This window comes from Eubalaena glacialis, chromosome 5 (assembly GCF_028564815.1).
Source record: "Eubalaena glacialis isolate mEubGla1 chromosome 5, mEubGla1.1.hap2.+ XY, whole genome shotgun sequence".
Taxonomy (NCBI): Eukaryota; Metazoa; Chordata; class Mammalia; order Artiodactyla; family Balaenidae; genus Eubalaena; species Eubalaena glacialis.
The window spans coordinates 108785588-108802990 of record NC_083720.1 but is presented as its reverse complement, the minus strand read 5'-3'; the positions used below and the strand labels follow the sequence as shown (position 1 = coordinate 108802990).

The following is a 17403-nucleotide window of genomic DNA, read 5'->3' as shown; positions in this document are numbered from 1 at the left end:
ACCTAATGATATCAATAATATATTGAACTTACTTCTTAAAGTAGTATTATTTTAAATTCAAAGGTGAATGATTTGGTTTTAAAAAATAGATAAGAGTTTCTGATACTAACCAGTTTGGTAGAATATTAATTATTCATGAAACGATTTGGGGTAATAATAGAATATGTAGTATACTCCTTTAACTTCTAAAGATATAATTCAAATAGGTATTATTTCAATATAAAGCCCTGCCACTTTCTGGTCATTTAAATAAACATGTTCAAAGAAGAAACGAAGAATTCTTGCTATATTCTGGATGGAAAAAAGATTGTAGTATTCAGAATTCTTAAGTATCAAAGTTTTATCATGATTAGATATGTTTTCAGAAAATTTGATTATGTTTGAAATCCAGACAACTTGACTGTGTTTAAATTATGTAAGAAACAATTTTTCCACAGCAGACCATCATGTACTGAAATAGTTTTTCCTCTCGAACACAATGTATCAATATTTGTCAACTGGAAGAAATTACCCATTCTTATTTACGCTTTAGTCTTTGATGTAGTTAAAACCAGTATGCCATTCTAATTTTTTTTTTTTAAGGCAGCAGTCTAAATGCATTGAGGCGCAGCAAAAATGTCCAACCAGAAATTTTTTGAATTCATAGATTCAACAACAACAAAAATCACACATATATATGGCTCCACTATTAAAAAGAGAAATGTAGAAAAATATAGTTACTAACCCAATAGCCCATAAACACTGAAGATTTCCTGCGTGACCTTCTGTGATCCCTCTTTGATAACCTATTTGCTATGGATACAATGTAAAATGATGACTAAAACCTTCCTGATAATAATAAATTGCTTATTAACTCATTTGAAGAAGTCAATTGCTTCTTCAGGGTAACAACTATAAGCTATAATTCCCTGACCACAAATTTTACCTTAATAATCATAGAAAAGTAAATTAATTTCAGAATGGCAACACATAATTGCTTGAAAACTAGATTCAAATGTTTTCTTGGAACTCATCTTCCCCCTGAACATGGATCCACTCAAGTGCCAGTAAGGATAACATCGCCTATTTGGGGCACATCATCTGTAGCAGCAGTCCCCAACCTTTTTGGCACCAGGGACTGGTTTCACGGAAGACAGTTTTTCCACATACTGGGGGAGGGGGATGATGGTTCAGGGGGTAATGTGAGCGCTGGGGAGCAAAGGGGAGCAGCACATGAAGCTTTGCTAGCTCGCCCACCACTCATCTCCTGCTGTGCAGCCCAGTTCCTAACAGGCCATGGACCGGTACCTGTCCGTGGCCCTGAGGGCTGGGGACCCCTGATCTACAGAATACTGGGAAATATACCACACCACATCTAGACACATAGATTGCCACAGACTTTAGATTCTAATATAAAATAATTTTAAATTGATAAATATGTCTATCTTACAGTATTTCAGTGAATTACATTCTTAAACCACATATTGAAACTCATTAATTTAAAATTGTATTAAAAATAGAGAACAAAGATACTCTTAAAAATTGATAGAATACAATAGATAAAAAATAAGAATCGAAAGGATTTACAGATCATAGAATCACAGATGAACTCAACAATCTGCCTTCTTTTACTATCTTGACTACCAACAAGTAGTCAAAACTTGGAGAAAATCAAACAAGTGGGTATTTTGGCAGCACCATAAATTCACGGTCAACCACTTCGGACACTCAACATCATGTGCTAACAGTAAGTTCACTCACTTTCCACAACTGATTCATTTTTCCTCATTCTTCAAATTTCCCACCTTAACTCTCATCTCTCTTTAGCTGATGAGCTGGTCTCATATTCCACCAAGAAAATAGTTGTCAGAAGACAACTCATTTTTCCATGACTAATTCTACATATCCACCCGTGTCTGCAATCTTTTCCCTACTGTCTCAAAGGATGAAATTTCTTACCAAAGGCCAATTCCCAATATGTGTTCAATTCCCCCCTCCTCTTACTTTATCAAAGATTTTATTTCTTTGGTTAACTTCTGCCCTTTCTGCTTCCATCTTCATTATCCCCATTTCTACTGAGTCATTCCCATTAGTACACAAAACGTGCTCTAATATCTCTATAACAAAACCAAACTAAACAAAACCTCTCCCCTATTACCACATTTCCCCTCTAGCTACTGCTGTCTCCAATTTCTCACTTGCCATTCATTATTCTACCCACTTTAGTCAACTTCCCATTCCTCTACACCTTGGCAACTCTCATCATGTATCACTGATGATATCCATATTACCAAATCCAATGGACACTTCTGCATCCATATCTTACCTACCTCTCAGCAACAACTAATAGTGATGACAATCCCTTAACGCATCACTTTCCTCTCTTTACAAGCTTGGTTTCTTCCTACTTCTCAGACTGCTCATTCTAAGTCTGCTTTTTCCTCTTCCTCTACTGGATATCCAAATGTTGGCTTTCCTCAGATGTCAGTTTTAGAACCCTATCTTTTCACTCTTTCCTTATACACTTTCAACTATTAACAAGGCTTTAAATATTATCTACATACTGACAACTCCCCAATTTATTTTCTTGGCACTGATCTCTTCTGGGAGCTCCAGTCTGAAACAACTGGACCTTCTACTAGTATATCTCAGAAGCACCACAAACTGAACATGCTTAAAACTAATCTTTTGCTTCCCATACCCAGCGATGTCCATTTACCCTGGTCTTTCCAACTTGAATAAGTGGCAACATTATCCAACTGACGGCTCAAAACAGAAATATGGGCACCCTCCTGAAACCCTTCATCTTCCTAATTCCCCATATCAAACCCATCAGAAAGTGCTGGCTATCTAAATTCTCAAAGATATGTTACTCCGTTATTTCCAATTCCACTGGCATCACCCTATTCCTAATTAACATTATCACTTGACTAGATAACGGCAATGGCCTCCCTGCTTCTTTTTTCATCCAACTACCCTCCACCCAGCAGCCAGAACTAACTTTTAAAAACATGTTCCATGATGTCACCATCCTGCTTAATAAGTCTCAAAGGCATATTATTGCACTCCAAATAAAATCTAGACTCCTTTTGGGCGTGCCACTTGAATCCTTTTTAGTCTCATATCCACTTTCCTTATTCCATCCAGGCCACAGGTTTTTCTCCGTTAAGGTCTCTTAAATGTTGGGACCTTTCTTATGGTTAGTTGTTTCTTATTCTATAGTTTTATTTTAAATATGACTTCTTCAGTGAAGCTGACCACTACTGAAATAGATCACTTTCCAAATGTATCATGAGTCTATTACATTTGGAACAGGTAAATTATTCTCTTTTAGGTCATTAGTATTTACTAGCTATCTATTACTGGGTCATGGTAAAGAGCCATGTCTTCTCAATGGTCATATGAAGCTTAAAACTAATTGCTAATAAGGTGGCTCTTGGACAACTACGGCTTTATAAATGCTAGGTTTTTACTGTCTTTATAAAAATTAGTAGATATAAAATATTTCAGTTCATGGTTATTAAAAACTTCAGAAAGTTATTTTAAATTCTGCAGGGTAGAACAAAATTATAATGAAAATAATTCATTTAAAGGTTTATATTAACTTCCTACTCTGTTTCTACAAAATATGGCTCATTTTGCTTTATATGTTTGGAAATCACATTATGATAGCTAACTTAAAATCTCATGACTATGACTTACAAAGTAATGATTTTGAACCACAATTCTCTTCTAGTAGCCAACAGGACAAAGAAAGGCATGGTGACATAGGAAGAGGAGTGAGAAAGTAAGATCGGGGGGAGGGAAGGGAGGGGGCAGTGATACTCTTCAGGAAAACGGCAAAAAAATTGTGGAAGTGTGAAACAAGGTTCAAAATGGTACGTATATACTTGTTACAAATGCTCTAAAGTAAAATTGTAAGAGCTATGAGCTACAAAAGCATTAAAGGGGGAAACTGAGTGTGGATGACCTTTTGAAGGAAAAGAAAGGAAGTGGTAGGAAAGAGATGTTTTGAGCTAGGTGGTTTCTCCAGTGGATCTTCTATCCTAGGACTGCTTTTGTTTGATTTTGGGAATAAAAAGGAGACATATCTTTAGGTAGAGACACAGAGAGGTGGATTTCAGCTGGTTATAAACATACTATTCTTAAATCACATATTCCTAACTGGCAGGAGTCTCAATGCGCTTTGTCATGTCAGTGATGCTCACTGTCTTCAACTACACAACAAGATATGTAATTGCCTGATTAACACTTCACAGGTGGATAAAATACATATGGCATCATACACAGCAATACAGTATCACGGTTGCTTTGTGTTGCTAAAGCACTAGGGAAAAAATTTTACTAATCTGGGAACTCAAAATTCGAGTTCAAATATAGCATTTGGCCATATAAATGAGGAAAAACATGGAATTCTAGGCCCTCTTATTAGATGCTTCAGTCTAGTAAACAAGTGAAAACCACCTACTGTTAATACCAGTGTCGCCTCAAATAACTATATTTGAGACTAGACAAAATGCAATTTCTTCAGATGCTTTCCAGATCTTTCCAAACATGTGCCCAGGCTATTATAATTACTTTATTAAACAAGCAAAAAACAGCATTGAAATAATTAATTAAGTTCACCTAATAGCTATGCTCACTACTCATTTTGATCACAGGAAATTAAACTAATGGTATTTCTGAAAGCAATGCCATTGTAGCTACTTTTTAAAAGATTTCAGGTGGAGCTTTCCGTGGTATTTTCCTATCCTGGCAGAGTTAGAAGCTCCTTCATCTAAACTCACAGAGCATGCTGGACCTCTATGAAGACATTCTCTCACTGTATTAAAATTATTCATTATATTATATATCTGTCATCACTCCTACTCATTTCCTCACCCCCACCCCCAACTGGAACAATAACGTAAGGGATCATGTCTTACTCATTTTTGTATTTACTGTTCCTGATAAAAGAAATTCCAAAAAAAATGCTTGTAGAATGGACTGGTTATATAACTTCTGAAACCTTTTAAAGTCAATTTAGGTAGCATAATCTACCAGAAAGATTACTGTCAAAAGATGGGGTTTTAACTAGCTTTGTCATTCAATCCATGAGCTGGGCCAAGCCACTTAATTTGTTTCTTACTTCCTTCATCTACAAAAATGTGGATATAATTTGTTATGTCTTCTTCTTAGAGGTGATAGGATAAACGAACTAACCCATTTGAACCATTATGAGCTCTTCTGAACAAGTAGCAACATAAAATTCTAAATTTTGCTTCTTTTTTGTTTCTATTTTATTTTTCTCAGCATATAATTATCTACTGAGGGAGAATTTAAGTTCTTTTGAGGGAAAGTCATAAAACCAGAAATCAAAAGATCTCCTGGAAAAGTTTTAGATTCTATAATTTAAAAAATCAAGTTATTCACAACAGAACAATTAGCAACTATAGGTAGATTTTTCCACCTTTAAGGATGCTCTGAGTTCAGAAACAGTTTACAGACAACATTAGATTACATACAATTGTAAGTATTCAAATTTAAAATGAAACCACAAACATTTTCCTTTCGGAGGGTGCATAGTTTGCTAAAAAGTAAATGGCAAACAACAAATAAATGTTGAAGAGCTATGAATAAAAGATTTTAAGATCATAAAGAGTATTCATAATAAAACATATTCCATTTATTAAATTAAATTGAAAAAATCTTCCTTGTAAAGTACATTGTGTTTTAACTATTTTTGTTATTTATGATGAACATTATCCTTAATGGGATATCATCATTCATCTTTCTCCTCACACTGAGACTCAAAAAATTCACAGCATCTCTTAGAAGCTAACTTCAAAATGACATTTCAGTATTAAAAGAGGCTCCCCGATTCCCCATCTGTCTTCACAAATGTGTTCAGGTACATAAAAAAAGAAACATGATATTATCAATACGCCCAAGTTCTGAAGCACTATCATGCTGATCTGATCAAGGTGTACGTTTCCACCTTAAGCTTTCTTGGCAGGAAATGTTTGATTTCTTTCTGCTTAGTGAAGCCTTTTATCAGCATTGACAGTATTATATAACAGAGTGGAGGCGCACAGCCCGCTAGTTTAGGCCTTAGCTTCTGTAACAGATCTCAGAGGTAAGATGTAAGGAGAGACCTTTTATGGTCACTTACTCACAGATGAAAAATTTTATTGTTACGTTTTAGTTGAACAATCAGATCACTTAGATACGAGGCATTATGTCTAAAATTGCTTACTTCTTTTAATCTAATTCTGTATCTCACTGCCCATCTTGACATTTTATTTACTGAGAACAGTGGTCAGGAATCTAATAAACTAAGTTATCACTACATAAAGGCTTTAGGTTGGTCTGCATCAAAGAGAATGCTTCACTACTAATGTAATACGACAATGTTGCTTTGCTGCAAGTGACCGCTGACAGTTAAGAACTGGCACTGCCCAAAGTTAACACCAGTGTCCTAGAAGAATATTTCTTCTGCATGAGTTAATTTTTTTAATCTTAAGAGTTATATTAATAAGTGTGTGCCACTGACTATTAGTTCCTAATTGTTTCTGTCTGGTAATGTCTATAATTAGTATACTATGTGGATTCTGTCCCTGAGATGTGGTTTTACAAATTTATTAAAGATAAATTAAAAGAGACTTTGAGCAGTAATATTATGGTAAGCAACAGCTAAGATGGGCTGAGGAATCCTCTTCCATTACATTTGATCCAAAAAGGCTATTGTTCCTTTAAGTATAAGGACCTCTGGTTCTACCCCAGCTAGAGGAACTAATTTAGGTTTATCCTGAGTGACAAATTGTAATTCCTTACAAATTCTCTTGACTTTAGACATTGGGGAGATTTTATTCTCCAATAAGGAGATAGGATTATTAGAGAATTAAAATCTATGGACAGTCTATTTAAAGATTTCTCTGTTAATTTTCTCAAATTACTACAGTCACTTCTAGATTATCTGCATTTGGACAGTCTATCAGTCATAAGAATTCTAGAGCACTATTAGACAGTAATACTAAGTCTTAATATTACAAAAAACAAAGTCATAAATAAAAGGCATTAATACTTTAGTTTAAAACTTCTGATACATTTGTTGTTATAATAAAATAATCTAATAACATGAGCCAAGATGGTGAACTACAGTTTATTTTTTACTCTGCACACAACTTAATGCTTAAAATAGGCTATATAAAGAAGTAAATCATAGAGTCTCATATATTTCTTTTCAGAACCATTAACATTTTATTACAAATGTATTACTATATCTAATATTTTTATACAACTTTTTCTCATACTCATTCAATCAACAAATATTCATTTAACACTTACAAAAACTAACATGCTTAATAGTAGATTTTCCCCATCTCTAGCATCTATGTGTCCAGAAAGCTTAATTTTGTATATGGCTTTCACAAATATATGTATATATGTAAATGACAAGTAAATAACCTGCTATTTAAAGTATGCTATAGATAAAACATATAACCAACAAGGAATTACTGTATATCACAGGGAACTCTGCTCAATACTCTGTAAAAACCTAAATGAGAAAAGAATTTGAAAAAGAATAGATACATGTGTATGTATTGATAAAACTGAATCACTTTGCTGTACACCTGAAACTAACACAACATTGTTAATCAACTATACTCCAATACAAAATGAAAATTAAAAAAATAAAATAAAATAAAATAACTTACCAGTAAAAAAAAAAGTATGTTATAGAGTTGGCATAGATTCAGTTCAATCTCTATTGCTACCTCTAAAATATTACCTAGCAATTGATGTCTGAAACAATAAGACTCTGAATCATTGAAAGTAATATAATCTAAACTATGTTAACACTTACGAGTCTTTAAAATTTGATAAACTAAATATGGCAGGGTGATCTTTTTCTGCAGATTCTGTAGATTCATGATAAAGAGGGATAGAATGGGGGGTCTCATATATTTGGGAACATTTTTTATTCTTAGAAAAAACAAACTATCTTTAAAAATTAATAATCAATAATATAACATTATATTTACTAAATCAACAAGTAACAACCAAGCATACAAACTTCAATTTCATAACCTGGCCACTTAATGACAGCAGGAGATGACAGAAGGGAACTACGGAAAGAGAGAAAGAACAGGAAAGAGAAATAAGGAAGCAAGGGAGGGGAGAAAGGGAGATAAGAGGAGAATAAGAAGGGAGGAAGAAATAGAAAGATGATAAATAAGAGAAACAAATCATTTCTTTTAAATCTAATGTTTACTTATTAAAGTATTCACTGTGGACCTCCCTGGTGGCACAGTGGTTAAGAATCTGCCTGCCAATGCAGGGGACACGGGTTCGATCCCTGGTCCGGGAAGATCCTACATGCCGTGGAGCAACTAAGCCCATGTGCCACAACTACTGAGCCTGTGCTTTAGAGCCTGTGCGCCACAACTACTGAGCCCATGTGCCGCAACTACTGAAGCCCTCATGCTCTAGGGCTCGCGTGCTGCAACTACTGAGCCTGCATGCTGCAACTACTGAAGCCCGTGCGCCTAGAGTCCGTGCTCCACAGCAAGAGAAGCCACCGCAATGAGAAGCCCGTGCACCGCAACGAAGAGTAGCCCCCACTCTCCGCAACTAGAGAAAGCCTGCACACAGCAACGAAGACCCAACGCAGCCAAAAAAAAAAAAAATTCATTGTGTCTCCTTGAAAAAGACTTGTTCTGTTCTAAAACAGGGAATTGATTCAAAATTTGATAGATTAACAAAATGTTGCTATTCTTAGCACCAAGGTTCACATGATATCTTATCTCAAATCCTAGTATTGTTTTAAGATAAAAGAAAACAGATTTTTACCTATGAGAGGAAGGTGTCTATATATATAAGGACGTAAGTATAGTAAGAAAACACAAGGAAGGGTTAAAAATACTTTTTCTTAAATTGCCATCAAAGCATTGTAAAAACTAATTAAACAAAGTCTGCCTTCTTTTCTGACCCACGCATAAACTAATAATGTATGTATTAGAGACAGAACTTTATGTAACCCGAAGTAAATTGACTATATTGATGATATGAAAGCTAAGATACCTTTTCAGAAAAACAATCCTTATTCTCAATAAGTAAAATGAAAGTACCAAAATAGACACGGAACTAACTGCATTATTACAGAATCACTCCATTAGAAATGATTTTATTGTTTTTCTTTGACTTCTTAAGATAAGCAGTACCCTTGCTTACGGCACATCCTTCCCTCTCAGACATGAGAGTTCTGAATTCTGCAAAACATTTAGTCCGGATAATCAAATGTCTATATTTAGTTTTCACAATGAGAGTTTCTCATAGGTTTTAAATAAGATAGCTGTGCTCTGATTATCTAATTAAGTAGTTAAACATCTTAACATTTTAATTTGACTATATCAATTAGAATATATTTAAGCAATATTTACATTTACTTTAACCCCAGCTTCAAGACTTAAGACAATAAAATATTTCACCCACAAAATATTTTTCTTAATGTTTAAATAATAATTATCAATATTGCTTGATGAAAAGAGAACAAAGGTAATCAACAAAAACAAAAGTTCATTTTATAAATAAGCCAAGCTTGAAACTTATCACTGAAAAATAAACTTTCACATAAAAATTTAGTTTTTCTACTTCCATTTCTTATGTTTTGAATTTCTATTCATTTCCTTAAAAAATCAATTTAATAATTATGTAGAACCTATAATTATCTAAGTTAGCATTCGGTAACTCTAAGTCATGAAATTCGTTGGTTATAAAATCAATTTAGTGGGCTGCGATTAGCATTAAAAAAAGAAACAGAATAGAAAATAACAGTGTGCAACAAGAATAATGTTGTTTTCTGAAACTTTTGTTTTAGTAGCATTTATGTTCATAAATATGTGAGTTTTGTTGTACTTTAAAATGTATTTTTAATACAAAATACCATGATAAAGTAAATAAATGATATTATTGCTGCAATAACAATACTGGGAAAGAAATTATTTACCATGGTGTCCTGATTGTATTAACATTTTCTGCATAACTATCATGGATTTATATATTAATACACCTAGCATTCCTATCTGTACGGTGCCTCCACTTTGCGCACTTATGTTATGATTATGGTCACAATTACCAGATTTCCAAGCTAGGTTAAGTATGATTTTGTAAAGGAAACAATAACTAAGGTTAAAGCCTAAAAATTTCCTATTAATATACTCTTACCTGTTGGTAATCCTTTTCCTCTCAATCGGTCTCGGATAGTCTGGCTTCGATCAGGCTTTTGCTCACTGTTACGGGAAAGCTGATCTGTCTGTACATAGGTAATCAAAAGTCAAGTTTGACAATAGAATCTCCCTTTTATTTTCATGGTAATTGTCTACAGAATGACACCACTTAGATAATTTTTGGAGAGTATAACATTTAAGTAAAAACACTCCACTTCTGCTATTGTTAATATATATTCCTTGGATAAGATTTATGTAGCTTAGTTCTGGCCAATTCATCTTCAGGAAATAAAAGCCAAGAAACATCTGTCAAAGACTAATCTGCTTGGGAGGGAGGGAGATGCAAGAGGGAAGAGATATGGGAACATATGTATATGTATAACTGATTCACTTTGTTATAAAGCAGAAACTAACACACCATTGTAAAGCAATTATACTCCAATAAAGATTTAAAAAAAAAAAAAAAGACTAATCTGCAAACTAGGGAACAAAATTAGCCAAATTAAAGTAGTTAAAATGAGTTCCATTTCAAAACAACACACTTGAAGTGTTCTTTTTTTTTTCCAAACTGATAACTACTTTCACCTCTCAAGTGCGATTATAATTTTAAAACCATATTAATTCTGGTATGATAAAGCTCTCTCCTAATTCTAACTATGCACTGAGGGTGCTGATTTAAATTATTTTCGAAAATAATTTTCTAGATTTTGCCAGAAATTACATTTGAGAAATATTTTAAACTAAATGGACATATTGAGGGATGACAATTAAATTTAAATCAATGCTCTTTTGAGACCCTTTAGAACAAAATGTTTAAGTAGTCTTAAACTTTAATAACTTCAACCGAGGGCACTTGTTTAAAATAAAGCACATCAAATTCCACATTACAAGGGGTGAAATGGTAGAATACTGAGTTTATTCAGCTGATCAATTAGAGTAGAAACTTCAAGAAATAAATGTAAGGAGAGAGAATGGTGAAGAGAAATTACTTAACTCTGGCACCAAGAACATGCACACTTATCTGTTTACACACACACACACACACACACATTTTAATATTCCTCCATGAGTGAAACTTATTTACGTATGAATTAAAAATCCATTTAAGGTAGTATTCGAGGTATTATGTTTCCTACCTATAAGAAGACGTAAATGGTACTATTTCTGAAACGATGTTATCATTTAAATTATATAAATAATACTGGTCCACATTGCACTATATTGGCAGTAACTGAAGAGATAAAATCCTGTATCATCTTTGTGAATTCCTGCATTGACACTACTATTAATAATAGCTGTCATTTACTGAGCAATTACTGTAAAGCAGGCACTACCTTAAGTGCTTTACATACTTTATGTTACTCAATTATCCAAAAACCTCATGTGGTATATATTATTATTATCTTCATATTACAATAAAGGGAGAAATAGCAAGGAAAAGTTCTAAGGACCTTGAAGCAGCTCATCAACATTGAAATAACTATTTTCAAAACTGTTCAGTAATATGGGTGGATGGTATGTACCATTATTCCTATTTTACAGGTAAGTAAAATTGAGGTCAAACATGCTATATAAATCAGTGGAAAAACCAGGACAACTAAGCTGGACTACTGACTTTTACTCTATGCTAATTAATTTTAAGTAAGTAAGAATTATGGTCACTTGTAGTGAATTTCACACTGAGTGAAAGACTCACTCGTTCTATCAGCGACTGGAGGCAACGACAGCTTCCAAGGAGCATAATGGCTGACAGCTAATGGCTTTGGGGTCAGAGAGATCCAGATTCCAATTGTGTCTCTATCATTTACCATGTGTGTGGCCATGGGCAAGTTATTTAATCTATTTGAGCCCCAGTTTCATTATCTCTAAAATGAGGATGAAATTATCTCTTGTAACCTGGGGTTGTGATGAATAAATGTGAAAAAGCACATAAGTCATTCAGCACAGTGCCTGGCACAAAGTAAACACTTAAAAAATGGTAGCTGTGAGAGTTACTTCTGCCCAGTGATGTCCAGGAGACTGGCAAGAGCAATGGATGAGGGGAGCGTTATTATTTCTACTTAGAAAGGCAGGCTCTCTACATGCTGATTTCAACTGACCTTTCTATTCTTCTCTCCCACTAAACAACCCCACAGCACACCCCATATCAGACTTATTACTGTTCCTCAAACATCTTGCTCTTTCCCATCTCACAGCATTTGTCCAAGTTTACTTCCCTCTGCCTGGATTACCCTTTCTATCTAGTCTACAGGATCTAGCTCAAAGTGCTATCTTTCAACGCAGTCATTACTTGTATCCTTTCCCCTCAAAATCTCATAGCTTTTAAATCCCTGACTGATTAATAGGAAACATAAGCCCCATAAAGTGAAGGAGTTAGTACAGATCAACGTTCCTCAGAGCGAGTTTTTACAGAACATCAGTATTATGAGAAGATCTGTGAAAAAAGGCCAATATAAGTTTGGGAAATGTTTCACCTATGTGCCTATCCTGCTTGAGGGTTAGTAATACAACTTAGCGTATTAAAGGCTCTGAGAAGTTCTACAGTGAAAATATACTTAATTTTCCTAAAATAGTTTTTCCTCAACTTTATTTGACCATAGAGAAATTTTTTTAAACAAAAATATATTTCAAAATATCTGGGAAACTTTGGTCTGAATAGAGGACCAAAGTTCTAGTAGCTTTATCTTTGTTCCAAAAAAAAAAATCACATACAGGAATATAAACAAATAAATCAGCTCTAGTTAAGGAGGGGAAATAAGCAGCCGAGAACTCTCTTCACTTAGCCTCTACTACCTCCCTTCCTCTGACTACAGAATTGCAAAGGCTCCTTGGGGTACAGTTTACAAACCATTTGCCTAGAAGACTTCATGAGCCTGTTTCTTACCAACTGGCAAAGCATGTGGAATTTGGATATACCCCTGCCAGCCATATGACATCCTGGTTAAGATAGCAGAACTAAACCCTTAGGGATGAGGAATTAAGAGGAGGCCAGCAAGAACCCTGTGTGACAGTGGTAAATCTATCCAAAGCCTACATAAAGGAGGGGGACTCAGGCACCATAACCTAAAGGGTAAGAGCAGATAAAGTTTAGACCTACATCAAATATCAAAAACCAACGGTGGGGGGGGGGGTCCAAACTAGAGCAAATAGGATAAAATATAGCTTAAGAAATGCAGCAATGGGACTATAAGATATAGAGATTGTTAGTCTTGGGATTCTTCATATCTAAGACAAGAGAGAAAATAAAGGAGTCCCAGTTTTGGGGCAATCTAGTAGGGATACAAGCATGCATCCCCCTTACATACCAGGTACCAATGTCCAAAGAAGGTAGGGAGGGTTTGAGAATACCTAAGAGGTCCAGACTAATAAGTGGGCAAGAAAGAGGTATAAAGCAACAGAAAGTGCATTTAAATAATTCTAAAACCCATTTTGCATGTCCATACGACTTTCACAGTAGATAGAATCACTTACTGAAAGCTCCATAGAAAAAGATGTAAGAAAAGAGGCAAGAAGACTTCTCAGCTCTAACATGCTGTGATTCTATAATACCTGCTAGAATAAAGTTCTAAAAAAAGACTACCTCCCATAAAATCTAGGAGACTTAAATTATTGCAATGGGCTTCTAGATTTTTAAGTACTGTTTCAAATAAACAATTAACATTAGAACGTGAAATTCAATCTCCTGTTCCTAGTCTTCACTGAGAAAATGCTATCCATATTTAAAGAAAATTTTGTGAAATGCTACTAAATTTTAAAGTATGACTATAGGAACCAATTGGAACTGTGGCTTACCCCAGAAAGATTTCCCAGAACCAGTTTTACCAACTGCTTCACGTAGGAAAATGAGGGTGCACAATTGCTATTCCTAATGTGGGCACTGCAAGCGTCCAGGACAGTCCGAACAGAAACCCGAGCATAAATAACATCCTCACACATTCCAAGCAGTATACTGTTGAGATGATCTCCAAGCTTGATAGGCTGCGTATAAAGAAAGAAAAGGTCATGTTGGCAAGTGTGAGTAAATCTAACTAACACGAGATAAACCATTCCAAGAGTCACAGGAGCCACACCAAACACACCTGGAGGAAATACATTTCTTATCTAGTAGCATGTATATTTGACTGCATTTTACAGTTTTATAATCCAAAAATTTTATTAGCAGAAGTTGGTTAACAGACATCTCCTAAGATAGGAGGTATTATAGAAAAACTCTGGGGTGTTTTGGTATGATTAAGAAATGGAATGTTTTGGTTATCCAAGTATTTTGGTAAGCAGTTTATATATATACACTATTTGGGGGGAATAACTTTCCTAACATTTCAAAAAAGGAATATATTTGATATATATTTAATGTAATTTGACACTCATGATAACTTAGAAGAGATTTCAAATATTGCAATGACTCAAGGTCATTTAAATATAAGTTCTCATTATGCTGGTGAAACAGAAGCCAAAATGTGAGTTTTTTTTTTAATTAGTTGACATAATTTATAGAATATTATATCTAAATGTCCAATAATCATACCAAGAAATGCAAATTAAAACCACAGAAAGAAGTCACTATATATACACTCAGTAGAATGGTTAAAATAAAAGACTGATAATACGAAGTAGTGGTGAGGAGAAAAGCATTGCTTATGGGAGTTTGAACTGGTACATCCACTTTGGTTTAAACATATGCTTTACCTGTGACCCTTCCCTTCCACTTCTCATCCATTTGGGTATTATATTTCATCTTTTAGAGCTCAGCTTAGCAGCAATATCCTTTAATAAACCTATGCTAACCCTCCAAGTCTAGTTAGAGGCCCCAATGCTTGGTTTTCCATAGCACCCTCCATTTTCCCTAACATAGCATTTGTCACATTGCATTGTAATTGGTTATTTTGGTTGTCTGTAACTGTGATAGGACTCCACAGACATGGGACATTATATTCCTAGTATCTGGTACAGTGTCTGACATAAGGTAGGTGCTTAGTAAATACTTTTGAATTAATATTAAATATTTCCAAAACAGTTACGATATCTGACAGTAAAATATAAGTAAATGTTTATACTTCCCTTCCAATTTACACATTATAGATATATTGACTTTATTTTCAGTTACCAGAAAAGAGAAAGTGTTAAATTATAGGCTGTGATCACATTTTACATGTAAGTTAGGTTCTATAAAATGACCCTATTATTTCCAGTAATAATTTAACTTTCTCATTTATATTTATAGAATTGAAACTGAGGAAAGCAAATATACAGTATTTTTCATGATGTAAAATGAAACCAAACCAAGTTGAAGACTATCATTCGTTTTTCATGGATCTTAAGATGTCTGAATTTTAGAATAAAAGCCTAAAATACTTACTGCTTCTTAATTTGCTAAAAAAAAAAAAACCAAAAACACACCTAGTTACTTTTGTTTGGAGTTCTAAATGCCTAAAATGACACAATTCTGTATGCTACATCTTTGATGAAATAGTTATTTTAAAATTTTTGATTATATTTATTACTATGTTTACTATTGTGTCTTCAGGAAATCAGTTATTTTAGAAAATAAAGACTACAAGCAGCCCAATGATCATCAGAGCCTAAGACCCCACAAAGTGTTACTTTAATATCTGTGTCTGCTGCTGCAGGAGTAGTGAAGTATGATATTGAAGTGACAAGAGAAAAAGTAATGAAGTATAAACTCTGAGACATAGTTAGAGCTACTATTATTCCTACAGTTTTTGCATCAAAAAAGGTTATCACTTTCTGTTCAAGAATGAATCATCAAAGAAATTTACAATCCCCCTTTATCAGTCATTAAATTAAAAGAAATAAAGTGGACTCCCATTTCTCTCGCTATAATTTTGAAGAGGCTACTATATTTCACAGAGTGAACTGTTGAAACAGGTAGTGACTGCTATAATTCTAAGAACAGTCTAAGAAAAATAATTTCTTTAGTACTTTATTATTTCATTCTGAAAGTGTGACATTATTAATGTGAACAACCAGTATAGAAACACTGGTGTGCCTGACAACACACTGTAGAACACATAAATACACAGAACTTCTTAAAAAGTGTAAAGTTGTACAAATGTGACAACTTGACTTACTTGGCTCTGAGGTACTTCATGATCAGCCCCCCAATACAATGTCATTCCAAGAGAATAAATATGGATCTAGGAACAGAATTTTTAAAAAAATCATTTTATGTAAAAACTTAATTTAGCAAGTACTATATATTCATGACTTTGCTCCAAAGAAAGTGTAACACATGATTTGAGAAAATCATCATTTCATATTTTGCATTAAAGTATGTGAGAGTTTAAAACAGAAAATAAGACTGGAAATGATCAGAACGGACTCCCCCCCCCCCCCAACTTTCTAGACTGTCTGCTATGAGTAATTTTTATTAGTTCTTACTTAAAGTTTCTTTATGAAAGCTCAAGCAAACATGAATAGTCTTACTTTCCCCTTCTTTTACAAAAGGTCAGAAATTTAAAAAATTACTCAACACATTGCAGTTTTAATTTAACAAGACAGGCATTTCCATATCAATGTTTAGAGATCTCATTCTTTTTACTGCTGCATAGAACTCCATTTTGTGGCTATAGCATTGTTTACTTAACTGATCTGTTATTAATGGGCAATTAGAATTTTCCTAAACTTTTGCTATTATAAATAATGTTTTAGCAAACAGCCTTGTGATGTCATTTTGTACATGCAGGTATTCCTCTTGAACTGACTCTCTTAGATTATGAATAAAAGAGTAAATCATCTATAGTTTTGATACATTTTGTCAGATTTCCCCCACAGACGTTTTATCATTTTGCATTTCTACCAGCAACATATGATTTTTTCACAAGCCTTATCCATAGAATGTGTTATGAAGATTTGGATTTTTACCAAACTGAAAAGAGAAGAAAAATCTCATTGCAGTTTTGATTAGCATTTTTCTTACTAAGAATGGATGGGGTAGTAGTAGATAGAGAAAAAAGTTGGGTCAGAAAAGATTCCTTTTTCATTGTTTGTTTGCTTCTTAAAGACTGAAAAAGGGACAACATATTTTTATGCTGGTAGGAATGATCCAACAGGGAAAACTGGAACTGCAGGAGAGAGAGGAGACTGTTGGGAGAACACTGCTGAGTAAGCAGGAGGAAGTGGAAGCTAATGCACAAATGAAGGAATTGGCTTGACACCTCTGTCACAGTTCTGAAGTAGGGAAGCAAAGAATATGAAA

At 34.1% G+C, this 17403-nt stretch overlaps 1 protein-coding gene across 12 annotated transcripts in view; it reads right to left on the bottom strand.

The window, feature by feature from the left end:
- PTPN13 (protein tyrosine phosphatase non-receptor type 13) overlaps nucleotides 1-17403 on the bottom strand; it is a 226512-nt gene that overhangs the window by 120261 nt on the left and 88848 nt on the right. For all 12 annotated transcript variants that reach the window (XM_061192478.1, XM_061192479.1, XM_061192482.1 and 9 more), the window contains exons 4-6: nucleotides 16277-16342; nucleotides 13980-14165; nucleotides 10186-10273 (exon numbers count right to left, since the gene is read on the bottom strand). In XM_061192478.1, the coding sequence (XP_061048461.1) occupies nucleotides 10186-10273; nucleotides 13980-14165; nucleotides 16277-16342 (340 nt within the window). The remainder of the gene's footprint in view (nucleotides 1-10185; nucleotides 10274-13979; nucleotides 14166-16276; nucleotides 16343-17403) is intronic.